General features: G+C 40.0%; 1 protein-coding gene across 1 annotated transcript in view; it reads right to left on the bottom strand.

Annotated features, from left to right (window-relative positions):
* LOC126173816 (oxysterol-binding protein-related protein 1-like) overlaps positions 1-20,349 on the bottom strand; it is a 419,616-nt gene that overhangs the window by 6,441 nt on the left and 392,826 nt on the right. Inside the window, exons 23-24 of the mRNA XM_049920986.1 lie at positions 7,948-8,082; positions 7,726-7,848 (exon numbers count right to left, since the gene is read on the bottom strand). Coding sequence (XP_049776943.1) covers positions 7,746-7,848; positions 7,948-8,082 — 238 coding nt within the window. The 3' untranslated portion in view covers positions 7,726-7,745. The remainder of the gene's footprint in view (positions 1-7,725; positions 7,849-7,947; positions 8,083-20,349) is intronic.

Below are 20,349 nucleotides of genomic sequence, written 5' to 3'. Positions count from 1 at the left end.
TATGGACATCCTTTACCAAAGAGCCAGATATTTGTTTCAGCACAGGAAAAGAGGATCCACTCGAGAAAGAATGGGACATTATTGTTTTCTGATTTTACTAACAACTGACTGTAACAAATGCAGTAGAAAATGCATAATCACAGGAAAGCTATACACACTGTTAAGTTAACAACCAATTCCATTCTTGAGTAACTGGTTCCACATTATTTTCTCATTTTACAGGTGTACTACTGTTCAATGGCAAATGAGAAAACAGGTATATCACCGTGAGTTGGGAGATGTGTTTGTTGAAACACAGTAATTGATGCAGATTAAGAACAATAAGCCGATGGCTGCAGTGGATATCTGGCGGGGAGGGGGGAATGAGTTGCCATCTTTCCTCATTTTCTTTCCATCCACGAATGTCCACTATTGTAGTATGAAAACTAAGTATTTCAACAGATAATATGCAAACCAGTTAAACACACTACACTATAACAATAACTAATAAATTCTCTGACTAGACTTAATGCTGTCGGACTTCAGTTTATGAGGCTGGATGAAAAAAAAAACATTATAGGTTAACAGTGAAGATGAAGGATGATGTGTTAGGTCACATTATGGACACTGCTGCCTTCAAAAAGAAAAGAAGAGCAGAAGAGCTGAAGAGATTAGAAATGGATCATGTTCTCTGGGAAGCAAACCGAAGTTGATAAAGTATTTGTTTTGTGGACTTTCAAAAATTTATTATTAGTTACAATAAATTAATAGCCTTACAAATACATAACAACACCTAACACATGAAAAAAAAGAACAATTAAAACATTTTCGTAATGAAATTAATTTTTAGAAGCATTTATCTTAAGAATCATTTAAAACAGAGCACAATTTTATATGAACATATTTAGCTCAAATTCTCATCATTGCAGATACCATCTACTGGTACGCAGGCTACAAGGAAGCAAACTTTTGGTGTGGAAGGGATGACAACTGTCAAAATGCAGGTGCTGTTGATGGTTAGTGTCCTTAATCTAGATGGAGGTGTGGATGGAGCCATCAGAAAGGTAAAGGTCGACACCCAGGAAACTGACACAGTGGGTTGAGGAGGACCAGGTGAAGTGAATGGGAGAGAAGGTGTTGAGGTTGTGCAGGAATTAGGATAGGGTATCCTGACTGTGGCACCAGGTCATGAAGATATCATCAATAAACATGAACCAGACAAGAGGATCGAGATTTCAAGAAGCTATGAATGTTTTCGCTAGATGACCCTTGAACAGTCTGGCACCAGAGAGCACCATGCAGGTGCCCATGGCTGTGCTCCAGATTTGATTGTATACTGAAGTGCCAAAGAAACTGGTATAGGCATGCATATTCAAATACAGAGATGTGCAAACAGGCAAGATACAGCACTGCGGTCGGCAACACCTATGTAAGACAACAAGTGTCTGGCGCATTTGTTAGATCGGTTACTGCTGCTACATTGGCAGGTTATAAAGATTTAAGTGAGTTTGAATATGATATTATAGTCAGCGCACGAGCAGTGGGACACAGCATCTCCTAGGTAGTGATGAATTGGGGATTTTCCCATACAACCATATCATGAGTGTATTGTGAATATCAGGAATCCGGTAAAACATCAAATCTCCGATGTCGCAGGGGCCAGAAAAAGAACAGGACCAATAGCAACAACTGCAGATTTCACTGCTGGGCCGTCAACAAGTGTCAGTGTGAGAACCATTCAATGAAACATCATTGATATGGGCTCATGTACCCTTGACGATTGTGCGACACAAAGCTTCATGCCTCGCCTGGACCCATCAACACTGACATTCGACTGTTGATGACTGGAAACATGTTGCCTGGTTGGATGAGTCTCGTTTCAAATTGTATCGAGAAGAAAGACTTATAAGGGATGGAGACAGTCTCATGAATCCACGGACCCTGCATGTCAGCAGTGGACTGTTCAAGCTAGTGGAGGCTCTGTAATGGTGTGGGGCATGTGCAGTTGTAGTGATATGGGATGCCTGATACCTCTATATATGACTCTGATATGGGACACATATGTAAGCATCCTGTCTGATCATCTGCATCCATTCATTTCCATTGTACATTCCGATGGGCCTGGGCAATTCAAGCAGGACAATGTGACACCCCACACATCCACAATTTCTACAGAGTGGCTCCAGAAGCACTCTTCTGAATTTTGAACACCTTCGCTGGGCACCAAGGTCCCCAGACACGAATATTATTGAGCACATCTGGGATGCCTTGCAACATGCTGTTCTGATGAGATCTCCACCCTCTCAAACTCTTACAGATTTATGGACAGCCCTGCAGCATTCATGGCATCAGTTCCCTCCAGCACTACTTCAGACATTAGTTGAGTCCATGCCATGTCATGCTGCAGCACTTCTTTGTGCTCATGGGGGCCCTACACAATATTAGGCAGGCATAGCAGTTTCTTCGGTGTGTATCTTGCCCTCAAAGGAGAAGTTGTTATGCTTGAGAATGTAATTGGTTGGATGTATAAGGAGAAGGTAGTGAGTTTGGAGTCAGAAGGACATGAGAGTGTTCAATAGCAACAAGGCCATGGACATGCAGGATTTTGGTTTGTAGGGAGGTGGGATCAACAGTGTTGAGTGCAGTTCCATATGGTAATGAGGTGGGGATGTTTGACAGTGAGTGAAGGAAATGGTTTGTGTCATTAATATGAGAGGCTAGACTGCTACTCCTTTGAGGGGAAAATATACAAACAAACCCACAATATGGCCATGAACATCTGCATGGCTTGCTACTACGCCAATCCGTTTTGGGGCCATCTAGAGGAAATCTAACTAGCCTCCTGAAATTCCAAACCCCTTGTCTGGTTGAGGTTCACTGATGATATGTTCATGATCTGAAGCCACGGCCAAGACACATTATCTGTGATCCGTGATCCACCACAGACTCAACACCTTCTCTCTGAGTTGCACCATCTGGTCCTCCTCAGCCATATGTGACACAATTTTTGGACATTGAGCTCCACCTCTCTGATGGTTCCATCCACACTTCTATCCATATCAGACACACTAACCACCAGCAGTCCTGCATTTCAACAGGTGTCATCCCTTACACTCCAAAAAATCCCTCCCACATTGCCTCACCATTCATAGACATTGTATCTACAGTGACAACTTCCTTGGCCAGTATGCTGAAGGTCTCACAATGACCTTCACAGGCAGCCACTATCCCTCGAACCTAGCCTGTAAACAGAGTTCCCATGCCATCTTGTCACACACACTTAATCCTCCCACTACCCCCAAGATCCAACTGCAAAGGGTCACCCCCTTTATCAACCAATATCATCCTGGACCAGGGCAACTGAACCATGTCCTATGCTGGGCCTCACTGCCAAACTTTGTTGACCTTCCAGTGGTGGAACATGCTGCTAATCACGACATGCTCGAGTTAAATGGCTGCTTCACAAACTATGCCATCTGGCTTCTTCCCCACAGCATCAGCTTTTTTAACAACATACACTGTAGTTATATCTGTGCAACCCTTCCTTTGTTTCCACTATCCTAGTGGCCTCAATTTCTCTTGGCTCACTGTATCCACACCCTCTACCCAAGAGTCTCCTCTCCCTCTATCCTACACATCTTCTCAATCCATTTCTCACATCATTGTCACAGAGCATTGTATGAACCCATCAGCTCCGGTGCCCATGTGTCACATTCCTGTCCATGTGTCGCATCCTTGCTGCCTCTCTCTGGTGCATTCCTATTTCACACACCTACTGCCTCTCTTCGAACTGTCAGGCACTCTTCCCCAACACTATCTCCTGCTTCCCACCTTGCTTTCATGGTATTTCATGCGTAAAATTATGAGAGGGATTGTTGTTCAGTACATATCTTCAGGAGAAATATCTATACTGCTGATAGACGCATGTAAAAACACACACTATCTTAGTTTTTGGAGCTAATAGTTCCTTACTCTGAGATGAGAAGGGGATAGGGTAAAAAAAGGAAGGTGGAGGGGTGAAGGTCATTCAAACCCCAGGATGAGAGGGAACCACTTGTGCAAGGATAAGGGAAGGCAAAGATGAAGAGGGGTGAATGTGGGGGGGGGGGGGGGGGTGTTAAGGCACATCAAGGATAGTAGTACGTCAAAGATAGTACCATGGTTAAGTGCTGTGCCAGCTTCAGGTCAGAGATGATGAGTAGTAAAGAATCATCTTTTATTTTTGTTTGGCAAGTTTCTCTCTGCTTGTCAAATAAGCTTCTTGTTGATCACTCCAGGAAGCGAATGCTGTTCTCAGCCTACAGTGAGCTGCATTTGAAACTTTTTTTTCTTGTGGTGTGTGCATTTTAGCAGGATCAGAATAGTTTATTATGATCAAAGTTTTCTTTTGTTGACTGTCTACGAAGCTATTGGAGTGCTGCAGAAATAGACATCAAATTAGAATGCTTTGTCAGTGTACTGATCAAAATCAGCATTAATAAGAAGAGACATGAGACAAAAGTACCAGAGTGGTCGAAGTACTTGAGTAACAGTATAGCTGTATTAAAACTGTAGCTGGGTAATTATATGAAGAGGTAAATAGGCAGAGTGATATAGTAAGAAACAAGATCAGTGAGCAATTTTGTTCAAACGTTCAAATGTGTGTGAAATCTTATGGGACTTAACTGCTAAGGTCATCAGTCCCTAAGCTGACACACTACTTAACCAAAATTATCCTAAGGACAAACACACACACCCATGCCCGAGGGAGGACTCGAACCATGCCAGGAGAAGCTGCACAGTCCATGACTGCAGCGCCTTAGACCGCTCGGCTAATCCTGCACGGCAGCAATTTTGTGAGATAAATAATGACATAAAACAAATGCAAGAATTTGTATAACAGGAATTTAGAACAGTACAGCACCAAATCTCAGACAGAAAACTGAGGTTGATTGTATTAGAGCAAACTAAAGATTCAGATGTAACATTTATTCCTGGCTCCACCTTTGCTAGTTTGGAGGAAGGAGTAAACGACTTGATTAATCAGAAGGTGCAACAAAAAATCAAATCAAATGGCAGTACATCACAGTATGCTGCACTCTCAGATAGAAATTGACAGGAATCCCAGAAAATCTGGGATGAGCTCACAAAAATGGCAGCTGATGAGAAGTAGCAGATTGTTAGGAGAGCTACTTGAGGAGATGCAACTAGAAAATGGAACAAATTTGTCCAAGCAATTCCCACAGTTCAAACCTACATATATTCTAGGACATTGTCTACATGTTGGGACAGTTGAAGAAAAATAAATTTCGCATTTAGTTACCTGGGAATGCGAAACAGCACACTCAGAAGAACTCACTTCTTGAAGAGATTTTCAGAAGAGATTTAAGAGAGAATACTGGTCGTCCACAAGAGAGATTAACTTTATTGCTACTTGATCCCAAATATTACAGCAACACATGTGGAGTTATAAAGCATTTATAAATATTTAGTTAACCCTGTTTCTGTGTGGAGACTGCTGTATTATGTGAGAAAGGAAATTTGGTATCAGTGATGGACAGCTGACAATGATTTAATGACGTTTGTGGAAAGAATGCATTGGTTATACATAAGCAAAAATCACCAGGCAGATAACAATGGTGGAAACTGTTACCCCTTCAAATTCCAAAGGAAAAATAGAAGAAAGTTATGTTAAATTATTAAGCAAAACAACAGCTGGAGAAATAACCTAGGAGATAATCACTGTCTGGTGTTGATGCCTAATAACATAAATAGCAGAGATAACTAGGTTTCATCAGACAGATCATCTTTGAGTTTCCTTTCAGGGAACAGCGAATGTTCTGAGGCAGAGGCCAGGCCCCAGGACACAATAATGCGACTCTAGGCCCATGGGGAGAAACGCACGTCACACTTACACATTAAGAACCTACAAAGGAATGGCTAATAGAGGAAGAAGAAAACAACAGACTGATAGCCGTATGTGCAGTATTTGGAACAGAGGTAGAAATTCACCTAGATTTGAGAAATGAAATCTCTATAGTACTCAGGAATTAGTATCCACATTTCAGCATGAATTTAGTTACCCTGTACTATCAGTGACAGGTGTTTATGTAGTAGGTGTAACTGAAAGTAAAGGGAAATTGGTTAAAGAAGAAACTAGATTACCTATAATGGTAAGTAAATTTATGCTTTTGCAGACATTACTGATAGTACCTAATTTAAATTTAAGTTTAGCCCACCAGGCATCCTTAAATTTTAAGACCAATACATTATGTTGGATGGGTGAAAACAGCACATGGGTGGTACTACCATACAAAAAATAATTCAGTCACATCTCCACACAACATATATGTAGATCAAATTCATTTAACAGTTACAACTACAATAATGATTGTGGATAGCACAAAAGAGGAAGTAAATTAACATGTGGAACAGATACAGGTAAAGTCTTGGAAACATAATGCCTTAACTACAGGCTATTTTACTTAAATATCACCAGACGATAGGAGTAATAGCAGAGTTTGTACACAATTTTAAAATAAAGGAAAACACAACAACGTTTTGTAAACCTTAGCCGATCCCCATGAGCCTATGGTCACTGATGTAAGTAGTAGTTCAAAAGGTGGAACAGCATCAAAATGTATAAAATAATTATTTGTTGGCAACAAGAAAACCAGCTGGAGGAGTACACCTGGTGTTGCATGCCAGGATGCTAAATAAACATATGAGACTGAAAGAGAATGAATGCCCAAAAAGCACGGCCTTGATGAAATTTGAACAAGTAAAATGCTTTATCTCTATGGACATAACCATGGGTTATGGACAGGTGCCATTATATAAAGATTCAAGAGCTTACATAACCTTCTTTTTTGAAGGAAAATCATACAATTTTCCAGTATTCCCATTTGGCTTAAATATTTCAGTGGCAGTTTTCATAGGTGCACTGAATAAAGTGTTACATGATGATCTAATGCCAGAGTTGATTATTTATGTGGATGACATATTAAGAGCACCTAAGTCCTGATTAAGACTCTAAAAAGGTTACAGGAAAAGGACATAACAATAAAGCTATCTAAGTCCCATTTTGGATGAAATGAACTTAAGTTTTTAGGTCACATAGCAGTTACAATGGGGATAAAACCAGACCCCGAATGAATTAAGAGCAACAAAGGAGTGCCCAGAAACATGAAATGTGAAGCAGTTACGTTCATTCCTAGGTCTATCAGCAATTTATAAAGGGGCAACTGATACATGATCCACGTCTCCTGCCACTGAAACAGCAAGCCCAATGAATATTGGATAAGAACACAGCAGGGCATTTCAAAGTATGAAACCTCTAGTAAATGCTTTGATTCTAAAATATCCATGGAAGAGCCAGACATTCAACTTTGCCCCAGATGTGCTCAAATACAGAATTGTATGTCAATTGTTCCAAGGGGAATGGAATCCAGAGGAGGGTAAAAATTGCTAGTAGAATCTTGAACAAGTATGAGTTGAACTACACAGCAATGAAATGGAATAATTAGCCACTGTGTTGGGTATATAAAAATCCAAAATTTAATATGGAGTTCACAAATGGTCATTTATACACATCAACAAGTTTTAGCATTCCTCTTGAAAAGCAGGTTATTACACAGCCACCTACTGAGATGGGTGTTATTTTTGCAAGATTTTTGGACAGAGATAATGTACATAAAAATATCACAAAATACACTGCCAGACACTCTGTCTCAGTTACAATTGGTGATGAACAGTAAGTATGCTTACCTCATGGTATTCTGTACTGTTTAAAAAATATCTGGAATATGAGTAAAATTACGATCCCAGTATCCCCCACTATACAACCAGTCTTCTTGTTTTGTATATGGATTTGTTCCTTGAGTGAACCATCTGAGAAAAAGGAATAGTTTACAGACAACATTTATTTTATAAAACTAGTTTTAACCACAAAACTATATGAAAATATTAGTAAAGCGGTATCACTAGTACCTTGGCGCCCATTCAACAGCTTTCTTTCCTTTTCTAGCTTTTCTGGCATCTCTCTGCTTTTCTTCCAGTCTAGTTTTTTCTGCTGCAGCACCATCTATATCTCCTTCTTCAAGTTTCCGTATATCTGGTCGTAATCTTAAAAGAAGAATGCATATAATGTTACTTTACAATGACAACTCCACCAACTCTCTCTCTCTCTCTCTCTCTCTCTCTCTCTCTTTCTCTCCCCCTCCCCCTCTCTTCCCACCTCTCTCCCCCCCCCCTCCTCGTCCCTGCCCCTCTCGTGACCCCCGTGTGTGTGTGTGTGTGTGTGTGTGTGTGTGTGTGTGAAATTTCTGAGGGTACTAAATGAGTCAAGGTAAAGTAACTACCACATAATCCTTCTGGGTCCTTTGCTATCTGGTAACATGAAGGATAGTTCAGTATACATAATTTCAACTAAACATATCCATTTATCCAACAACATTCAAAAAGTAAGAAATAAAACACAAAAACATAAAAATTGTTATTTAAAAATGGCAATGTTGTACCATTTATGGTACTGTTTCCTTATTGGTGTGTACATCAAAAGAATACAGCCATCTGAGTATGGATACTTACAGAGGGTGAGTAATTACAAAGACTTATTTTGTACGGAGATTTATAGCACATCACAGTAACTAGAATTTGTGATTCCAGATCCCAATTACTTGTGGTAAATGTCAATAATACATGTGAACAATGCATTTTCATCACCTACGAGTATCAGTTCCCTGCCTAATTTGCATAAGGCTCTTGTACAATAAAACAGAAATCTGCTCAAAATTTTGAGGAAAGAGACCAATCTGACTACACATTATTTTTTTATCCAGTGTTATAACTAGGCATACAATAGATCATCAAAAAGTTACTCTCACTGGTAGGGACAAATTGATTCGAAGAGCAATTGTATTGGAAAGTGAGTGTTAATTGCCAATATCCTTGCAAGGATATCTGCATAATATTTTGTTACATGCCTTAAACAATATTCCCATAAATGTTCTTGAAGGAATATCCACAAATTAATACCCTTTAAACAATATGTACACAAATCTTTCACTCATAACTTTTTGTGAAACTATAGTCTGATGATCTCTGAAAGTGTATATACGTGCCCACAGGGTGCTATTTGTTGCAATAAACTGTAAGTAATTGCATGTTACAGTCTTAACTTATTAATGCACTATTTTTACTGTGCTAGCTTTATTTAGATCAAGTGATACTCGGAAAACTTGTTAGACCACTACAAAACCATCAATACAACATGAGCAGTTGACTGCAGTCTTTGAAAATTACGGTACACTCCTCATCAATTACATATTACTTGTAGTAGCCACCTGAAGATCAGGGTGCACAAAAGATCCTTGGACAAAACTCTCTCCACTTCCTCCAAAGTGGTATTCCACTACCAACTCAATCTATGAGATATTCTGGTCCATCCTTGATTTCTTCCAACCCTTGACACATGGGTTATATCCCAGTGGAAGGCCCAGACGCAAGATCCCTTTTGTGCACCCGTCCAGCATGTTGTTGTCTTTGTTCTTGTTGTGGTCTTCAGTCCAGAGACTGGTTCTATGCAGCTCTCCATGCTACTTTATTTTGTGCAAGCTTCATTATCTCTGAGTAACTACTGCAACTTACATCCTTCTGAATCTGCTTAGTATATTGATACCTTGGTTGCCCTCTACAATTTTTACCCTCCACACTTCCCTCCAATGCTAAACTGATGATCCCTTCATGCCTCAGAATGTGTCCCACCAACCGATTCCTTCTTCTAGTCAAGTTATGCCACAAATTCCTCTTCTCCCCAATTCTATTCAATACCTCCTCATTAGTCACATGATCTACCCATCTAACCTTCAGCATTCTTCTGTAGCACCACATTTGGGAAGCTTCTATTCTCTTCTTGTCTAAACTATTTATCATCCATGTTTCACTTCCATACAAATATTTTCAGAAAAGACTTCCTGACACTTAAATCTATACTCAATGTTAACAAATTTCTCTTCTTCAGTAACGCTTTCCTTGCCATTGCCAGCCTACATTTAATATCCTCTTTACTTTGACCATCATCAGCTATTATCCTCGTTTTGCTTTTGTTGATGTTCACCTTATATCCTCCTTTCAAGACACTGTCCATTCCGTTCAACTGCTCTTCCAGGCCCTTTGCTGTCTCTGTCAGTATTACAATGTCACTGGCAAACCTCAAAGTTTTTATTTCTTCTACATGGATTTTAATTCCAACTCCAAATTTTTCTTTTGTTTCCGTTACTGCTTGCTCAATATACAGATTGAATAACATCAGGGACAGGCTACAATCCTGTCCCTCAACTCTTATAACTACCATCTGGTTTCTGTACAAATTGTAAATGGCCTTTTGCTCCCTGTATTTTACCCCTGCCACCTTCAGAATTTGAAAGAGAGTGTTCCGGTCAACATTGTCAAAAGCTTTCTCTAAGTCTACAAATGCTAGAAAGGTAGGTTTGTCTTTTCTTAATATATCTTCTAAGATCAGTTGTAGACTCAGTATTGCCTCATATGTTCCTAAGTTTCTACAGAATCCAAACTGATCTTCCCTGAGGTCAACTTCTACCAGTTTTTCCATTCATCTGTAAAGAATTCGTGTTAGTATTTTGCAGCTGTGATTTATTAAACTTTTCATACCTGTCATCCAGCATATCATCATTTAAACCTACCATATCTGATACAGAACCACATGTTCAAGCAGTCACAGCATACAAAAAATCTCCAGTGACACCTGCACGGCCTTACATTTTGACATGATCACCAAACAGCTGCCCACAAAAATTAATGATCACCACCAAACTGTGGCCAACATGCCACTGAGCACAATGTGTTTGACTTCAATGGCTCTTTCACAATCTATGTCGTAAGTTACACACAATTACTACATTGCACATCAATTAGTTACCTTACAGTAAAAAACCTGCACAGGCTTTTTAAGCTTAGTACTTTATGTTTCACATTCATGTTCTCAGCTGAAGTTTCTGTATTATTGTAATCACTTTCTGTAGCCATGTTTCTACTTTATTTGTAAGGTACAGGATAGTTAAAGGATATTACAGGTTTAAAGAAGATAGGGAATGGGTAAAAAACAGCAGTATAGAATATAATTTTGAAGAATTTCAGCAGACAACTTGATGCTCAGCACATGTCAATCCACTAAATTAACACAGGATGTGAACTCACCTGAAGTGTGTTTTCTAGGACACATATCTTTTATTATATCTATGTTACACACACCTTTTTATTTTCCACTAAGGACTAAGACTTCAACTAAGTGACTCGCCTCTATCATATCATCCAAGTATTTAGCCTTCGTCAGGCATCACACAATACGTTTTGTACAAGTTCTTCACCTATTATTAGAGTACCTTAGGTCAAGAAGCTCAAGAGCCAATTTTTCTTTATTACTGGGCAGCAAGTACTTCTTTTTAAACTTTTCCTGAATATCAACTCAAGATATAAATTCTTTTGAACTGGGCAGTTGCTCACTCAGCCGCATCACCCTATAATTAGTTCAAAATCCATCCCCTTTGAATCATCCTGTCACTTACAAAAAGATTTAGTAAACTCTCTTAAGAAATGCAGGGGTCAACCTTCCCATCTAGCTTAAATTTAGTGAATTGTTTGGATAAATTATTTCCACTCCCAATATTCAATTCTTCTATCAGTTTCTTTTAATACCTCTTTAGTTTTTCCTAATTCATCCATCCCGAATATTCTGCAATTTTCTTTCCATTCTGTATGTTTCTGCATTAAAATGAAATATGCTGACAGACAACTCAATTTTTTCTCACCTATACCCCTCCAAACTAGCAAAAATACACTCCTGGAAATTGAAATAAGAACACCGTGAATTCATTGTCCCAGGAAGGGGAAACTTTATTGACACATTCCTGGGGTCAGATACATCACATGATCACACTGACAGAACCACAGGCACATAGACACAGGCAACAGAGCATGCACAATGTCGGCACTAGTACAGTGTATATCCACCTTTCGCAGCAATGCAGGCTGCTATTCTCCCATGGAGACGATCGTAGAGATGCTGGATGTAGTCCTGTGGAACGGCTTGCCATGCCATTTCCACCTGGCGCCTCAGTTGGACCAGCGTTCGTGCTGGACGTGCAGACCGCGTGAGACGACGCTTCATCCAGTCCCAAACATGCTCAATGGGGGGTAGTTGACTTACACCTTCTAGAGCACGTTGGGTGGCACGGGATACATGCGGACGTGCATTGTCCTGTTGGAACAGCAAGTTCCCTTGCCGGTCTAGGAATGGTAGAACGATGGGTTCGATGACGGTTTGGATGTACCGTGCACTATTCAGTGTCCCCTCGACGATCACCAGTGGTGTACGGCCAGTGTAGGAGATCGCTCCCCACACCATGATGCCGGGTGTTGGCCCTGTGTGCCTCGGTCGTATGCAGTCCTGATTGTGGTGCTCACCTGCACGGCGCCAAACACGCATACGACCATCATTGGCACCAAGGCAGAAGTGACTCTCATCGCTGAAGACGACACGTCTCCATTTGTCCCTCCATTCATGCCTGTCGCGACACGCGGGCTGCACGATGTTGGGGCGTGAGCGGAAGACGGCCTAACGGTGTGCGGGACCGTAGCCCAGCTTCATGGAGACGGTTGCGAATGGTCCTCGCCGATACCCCAGGAGCAACAGTGTCCCTAATTTGCTGGGAAGTGGCGGTGCGGTCCCCTACGGCACTGCGTAGGATCCTACGGTCTTGGCGTGCATCCGTGCGTCGCTGCGGTCCGGTCCCAGGTCGACGGGCACGTGCACCTTCCGCCGACCACTGGCGACAACATCGATGTACTGTGGAGACCTCACGCCCCACGTGTTGAGCAATTCAGCGGTGTGTCCACCCGGCCTCCCGCATGCCCACTATACGCCCTCGCTCAAAGTCCGTCAACTGCACATACGGTTCACGTCCACGCTGTCGCGGCATGCTACCAGTGTTAAAGACTGCGATGGAGCTCCGTATGCCACGGAAAACTGGCTGACACTGACGGCGGCGGTGCACAAATGCTGCGCAGCTAGCGCCATTCGACGGCCAACACCGCGGTTCCTGGTGTGTCCGCTGTGCCGCGCGTGTGATCATTGCTTGTACAGCTCTCTCGCAGTGTCCGGAGCAAGTATGGTGGGTCTGACACACCGGTGTCAATGTGTTCTTTTTTCCATTTCCAGGAGTGTAGATACTGAAATAGTAGCTACATCAGAATCTTTGCTTTGGTCAAACACTATTAGCCTTAATTGAGCATCTGATATTTGTTTGTGTATTGCTTTAAATTTCTGTTTATTTATGTCTTTTAATTGTTTTATGCCTTGTCTACATCTTTAAATTGCACATTAACTTCATCACAGACTAAATCACACTGTTTAATTACTGCAGAATTAAACTCCTCCATAGTGGTGCAAAGTGCTGTTTGTAATTGAGACATTTTATCATTAATTTTCTGTTTTTTCTTACTCAACTCTAATCTTAAGTTATTACACATACCTGCTATTGTAGTTGCAATATCATCCCCATTAGCTTTTATACTAACATTGATATTGTTTAATCAACTGCTTAGCTGTTTTCCAATTCAGCATTTGATTCCATAACAGCTTTATATCTGTCCTGAATTGTGCACAAAAACTTTTAAAGCACTTGGGTACATTTGCCTCCATGCTTCTCTTTACCATGGGCATACAATAACTACATAAATATGTATAAAATTAAACTTAGCTTAATACTGTAACAATGACATCCACAACATTATTTACACCCACAAACTTTGGTTGTCAAACCACTTGCAATTTGACCCACAACACAAACACAACAACCAAAAGCAATACCACACTAGTCAGCTTGGATTTTATATAGCTCACCAAATTTTTCTTGCATAGTCCACCATGTTGAGATGCTGATGGTAAGGTATGTCCATACGATAATGGGACAGATGCAAACCGTGACAGATGCCATAAATTCATTGTAGGACTGATGACACAATTGAAGCTCTTGGAAGATGCATCTTATGATTCATAATTACTTCCTTCTTTGTTGTAATCATAGTCAAAGATTTAATAACAGTTTATTGACTATTCAAATCTTCTTACAAGTTCTTGGTTACAGTGCTGTCAGTAACTTCCACACTATTGCGTAATCTTGGCTGTTGACCTCCTTTGCCCAGGACAAGAGTTATCAACTCCAGTAGATCTCCAAACAAAAATTACCAGTCTTTATATTTGTGTGAATACTAACCAGCTGTCCACCAGGATGTACAGCCACTGCCAAACTGTGGCCCAGAACAAAGTAGACCACCTTGTGTCACAACATGCAGCTGAACAGAACACACTTGACATCAATGGCTGCTTCACTAGCCGAGCCAGCTGGATCCTTCCCTCCACCACCAGCTTTTCTGAACTGCACAGATGGGAGTTATTCTTACAACACATTCTCCACTCTCGTAATTATCCCGGTCTCGACTTACAGTAACATACTTTCCCCATACCCTCCACCCAACATTTTCCAACCCCAGTGTCCTACCATCTCTTCCCTATCCTTGTCTCCCAACCTGTTTATTTGCAGCCCTCTGCCAATGCATCTGCCCATCTTTCCCCACGCCTCTCCTTTTTTTGTTCCTTTTTTCCTCACCTCCCGGTCCCAGAATCTCCTGACGCTGTGCCGTTGGCAGTCTAGTCCCTGTACACTCCACCAAACAGTGTTTGTCTCTCTACCCACAAGTACACTAATGTCCCTTGATATTGTTTAATCAATCACTTAGCTGTTTTTCAATTCTGCATTTGATTCCAGATTGCTGCTTGTATCCTACATGATGTTGCTTTCTGTCTGAGGGCAGCTGCGTGCATGAGGTGTGCTTGCTTGCTTGTGTGTGTGTGTGTGTGTGTGTGTGTGTGTGTGTGTGTGTGTGTGTGTGTGTGTGTTTACTGACGAATGCTGTGGCCAAAAGCTATATGTGAGTGTCAAGAGTGTCTTTTAATCATGCCTGTTTGCAGCACCTTGATGTGTCTTCTTTATAGTAAATAGCAGTCATTGTTAAAGGCAGGTTAAATTACAATGTTACTGGTGTTTGTTGCAGGATTCTACTGTGAGTCATTTATGAGATACAGTATTTTGAAAAGTTCCCACATTGACACTTGTACTATACCTGTGGTAGCACACACTAAAGAGCAACACAAGTGCATACACTAGTTATGAGGAATCTGACTGGTAACAAGACAACTGACCAGCACAGGTTGTGTTCAAAATGACTACTGGCAGTGGCAATACACACTTCCAGTCTAACATGGAATGACTGCTGTACATGTGCTAGTATTTCAGCACAGATGTCCAAGCACACTGCAGTAGTATGTCGTTGCATATCATCAGGTGTAGTTGGTATGTCCTTGTACACAGTATCTTTCAGTTTTCCCCACAGAAAAGTCTACAGCTGTCAAGTCCAGGGAATGGGCTGTCCAAGGTACATGTATTCTGCTTCCAGTCCAACAATCTGAAAACAATTTGTGTTGACAAGCTGTAGTACTTAATGCACTATGGGCTGGACAGCCATCATGTTATCATCAAAGGTTTCTACTAGTCTGCAGAGAAATGTCTACAATCAGCTGTGGAAGATGGTTTTTTAGGATGCTGTGATACTTGTGCATGTTCAGTATTCCATCTATGAAATACAGGCCTACAAGCTAACAGTTCACTATCCCACACCACATTTCTACACACCATGTACACTGACGTTCTTCCTGAAGAAACCAACTGGGATTGTAAACAGATCAATAGTGCATCTTTCAACCATTTACCTGATCATGACTGGAAAATGTGGCTTCATCACTAAACGAGATACATGATACATCTGGAGTATCTTGTCTTAATGCCCATGCACAGAAGTTAACATGATTCTCATTATTGTTTCCAGGTGGCTCTTGATGGAGAGAGACACGGTATCGTTGGAATCTATGTTGATGAAGAATATGTAGGACACCTGCCTGACTCATGGCACCTCCTCATTGGATTGCACAGGAACTAACATGTGGATCAACTGCAACAGCATTAACTTCCCCATCTTCTGTCATCAGTTGTTTCCTTCAGTTACATTGTCTAGGTATTAAACTACCACTTTCACATACAAGGTTGAAGAGCTTGATAAATTATTGCCAAGATGGTTGACATCTATTGGAATATCTTGCTGTACACATCGTACAAGAACGAACTGCATTCTCTCTACCCTCTCCATACACCATGAGCGTGTCAACTTTTGCTACATCGATAAAGCCCATTGTCCATCCATGACCTACTGCTTGGAACGTAACACACTAACTGACCAGCAAGTTGCAGTGCACTCAAGGAACACACAGTCACACTGTAAGCAAACATACACGTATCATACCTAACAACTATACATGTTGAGTAGCACAAACAAGTGCCAGTGTGAAAACTCTTCAAACAACATTGTCTCATAGTCACTCTCACTAGAACCCTGCAACAAACAACACTGACATTCTAATTTATCCTACTTTTACTTTGTTAATGTCAATAAGTGTTGTTACATTTACAAAGAATATGTTAGCACAAAAAATACACTTTTCAAGTGTTGTTACAATCTGTTTATTGGCTAACAATATGAGCCCCTGATAACCCATCCATTTGGTGAAAACTGCACATCATTTCCGCAATACCCATTTCCACAATATCTGTGGCAATACCCATTTCCACAATATCTGTGGCATGACTTTTAGGTAATTCACTCTGTATATGGTTTATAAATATATGTACATAATATAAAAGGTAAATATTGTCACCAGTAATCTCAAAAAGTTCTTCACTGACTTACTTCAGATTTTTGCACAATCAGATGGACAAGGCTACATATTTTTTAAATATATATAATATATAAATATGTATATAATGTATAAGTGGGAAACACTTAACAATAATCTCACAAAGTTCAAAACATTCTTGACACATATACATCAAGTTTTTACACAATATTCTAATAAACATTCAGATAAACACAGGTATATACAATGCTGAGCCAAACCATTATGACCACTTGATCAATAGCTTTTTTCCATCTTTGGAACAAAATACATCACAGATTCTGCAAACCAGGGATCTGACAGTTTGTTGGTAGGTATGCGGAGGTATGTGGCATTAGATGTCTATGCACAGGTCATGTATTTTGCATAAATAAGGGGCCGCTGATTTGCATACGTGGTGATGGCCCAACAGCGACCCAGTTGGGTTCCATAGGATTTACATCAGGCAAGTTTGGTCACCAAGACATCAACATGAGTTCACTACAATGCTCCTGAAACCTCTACAGCACAATTTTGGCTCCAAAACATGGACAGTTTTACTGCTGAAAGATGACATCTCCATCAGGGAAGACATCAAGCATGAAGCAATGCAGGTGGTCAGCAGCTGTCACGAGTGTCTTCAATTACTACCGCAGATCCCACTCAAGTGCAGGAGAAGGTCTCCCATAGCATAATACTGCTCCCATCATGCTGCATCTGCATTTTGAGCCATCATTCACCTCAATGATGGCATTTGTGGAGGCGACCATCAAACTATGTAGCAAAAATGTGATTCACCCAAAGAGCCGACATGTTTCCATTGATCGACGGTTAAATCCTGATGGTCCCATGGCCATTGCAATCATAATTGATGACACCATTGCATCAACATGTGATTGTGTAGGAGTGTTCTGCTGCAGAGCTCCATGTTCAACAACATATGATGAACTGTGTGTTCCGAAACACGGTGCGTGCACACGCACTGTGCTCTTTAAGCAGAGACGCCACAGATCATCATCTATCCTACTTTACAGAGCAGACAGTCCTTCAAATCCCACATTCTGTAGTGAAGAGTTGTGGACATTCAAACATTTACTGCCTACAGATAGTTTCACTGTCCTTCTCCCTCTTTCCATAGATACTCACGACAATAACATGTGAACACTCAACCAGTTTTGCCATTTTTTAGATATTTGTTCACATGCTCTACATAATAATCATCTGTCCTTTGTCAAAGTTGCTTACATCAATTGACACCCAATTTGTGGCTCATATCTTCACTAGTGTCCATGTCTGCTCCACCTAAATACTTTTGTTACTGTGTCACATGCCCACAGTACCACCAGACAGCATCCAGTGTCATGGTGGGCAGTGGACACACTGTTTGGCTTATCAATGTATTTTTTTAAACAGCAATGTACAGGATTTTTGTTAAAACTAACTGTGAGAAAGAAAATGTAGTGCTGTGCTGTGGAAATGTGCAGTTTTGTTTTCTTTCCCACAATCAGTTTTGGTTATAACAGCATGGTATTTAAACTACTAAACACATTTCTTCTCCCATATATCTTCTTTCTCCTTGTATATAACTTTACACAAATAACATATACACAACAATGTTCTGTTTTACTGTCCTCCTCACAGGCAGTTTTAATAGCAAACAGCTAAGTTGTATTTATGGCTTATTAGCTTATGATTAAAATACTATTAAAGAATCTGAATCATCCAAAACTTTGTAATCCTACTCATTCACAAATTAACTATGTGAAATACTATCATCAAACCTCTATCAAAACAGATCTGGCAGCTGCAGAAGTCTCAATCATACCCCATATACTAGTTATCTTAGGGTAACCAAATTTTAATATAAAAAAGAACATTTCTGAAAAACAGAAATGAAAAAAAAATGGGACAAATCAGGACACTAGTTACCAAGAAAATATACTTCATACATGTCAGCACAGCTACAATGAGACAAAAGAATACTAAGATTTAGACATGCAAACAGATATTTATTTTAACACTGGATTGCTTAATAGCAGATTGTAGAATTCCTTACAGCTAAGGTATTGAAAATGAGTCTTAACAATTGCAATTCCTTCAACAGTTTCAGTAGTATAATGATTTTTTCATCAATTCAAAGGGTGTTAACAATTGAAACAACTCTCTCCACAATAGGATTTCTGTCTGGTACACCAAGAGCAAAACCCACAAACACCTCCATATTTATATATAAAATGTCTACATTTTTAAGTATGTGTAATACCTCTCACCCTCCCTTATCAGTATCCACATTATTTTCCCCCAGTCTTCAAGTTTTGTAGAAACAGTTTTGCTCATATGTCCTAACTCACCAAACAAGTCATTATTAACCTGAATCACTGAACCTGGATCCATTGTCTCAGGAATTTTCAGAGTTTTTAAAAACTCATTCCAGGATGCAGTATTTTTCAATGTTATGCAGTTAAATGATTTCAGGGCTTATAAGGAGAAATGCACTTTTCTATATAGTTTACAAAAGTGTCATAGAAAAAAATCTGTATCAGTTTTATATTTCAAATGAGTAAAATCACCTTCATTTTCTAAGTTAATTAACACTGAATAAACAACTAAGTTGAAACTTACTACATTTTCTGTTATTGATTTTTTTATTTAAGAAATTTTAGTTCCTCAGCTAATTCAGTAGTAGAAGTTTTGGTTATATCCAACTTTTGGACTGAATTTGAAAATATTTTCATTGGGTTTGTGTAAATGAAGCCAAAAAAGGGGCTCTCAAAAAACTGTTTTAGCTATGTAGGGCATCAATCTTAAGACATGAAACAATACTTTAGAGATTCATATGTATCAATAAGTCTTGTAACTCCTGGCAGCAATTACAACCATCTAGTTCTTTTAACACTGCCCAGAATCTCCTCATATTCAGTAGCAACAAAATCACAAAATGATTTCACTTCTTCCAAATGCACAGTATACATATTAAATATATTGAAGTATTTTATTTACCACAGGTTCTATATCCATAGGAGGAATGGGTGCACTTGTCTGTACACCACTGTGTACCACATGGGTTCCACAACCAATGCCTTGAATGCTCATTTACAGCACACTATTCTGAATAAAAATTGTTTGTCCCAGCCCTCTTGTACCCACCAAAATTAGTGTTGCAGTTATCTGCACGAAACGCAATGATGTTGTCAACTAAATTATGCTTTCATAAGATGCCTAGGACAAAACTAGCTAATGGTTCTTCTGTTTCTCCACCAATGTTTATTTTGTACTGAATAGCTTTGGAAGGAATGAAATATCTAACTACAATTGGGGCTAATTTTAAGCTTTCATGATTTCATGCATCAGCTACCACAGACACATAATTAGCATCTCTAAGTTCTGATTGCACTTCCTGTATTGCATATGGCAATAAAACATTCACTACAATTGACTCACACTTTGTTCTGCAACAAGTGACTTTCTCCTCAAAATGTTCTGATGAAAAGAGCTGTGCAGCCCATTGAATGGAATGAATGATGTTTTGCAGAATGAAACACAAACAG

This window comes from Schistocerca cancellata, chromosome 1 (genome assembly GCF_023864275.1).
Source record: "Schistocerca cancellata isolate TAMUIC-IGC-003103 chromosome 1, iqSchCanc2.1, whole genome shotgun sequence".
Taxonomy (NCBI): domain Eukaryota; kingdom Metazoa; phylum Arthropoda; class Insecta; order Orthoptera; family Acrididae; genus Schistocerca; species Schistocerca cancellata.
Note: the sequence above shows the minus strand (reverse complement) of the source record. Positions and strands in the feature narration are given on the sequence as shown.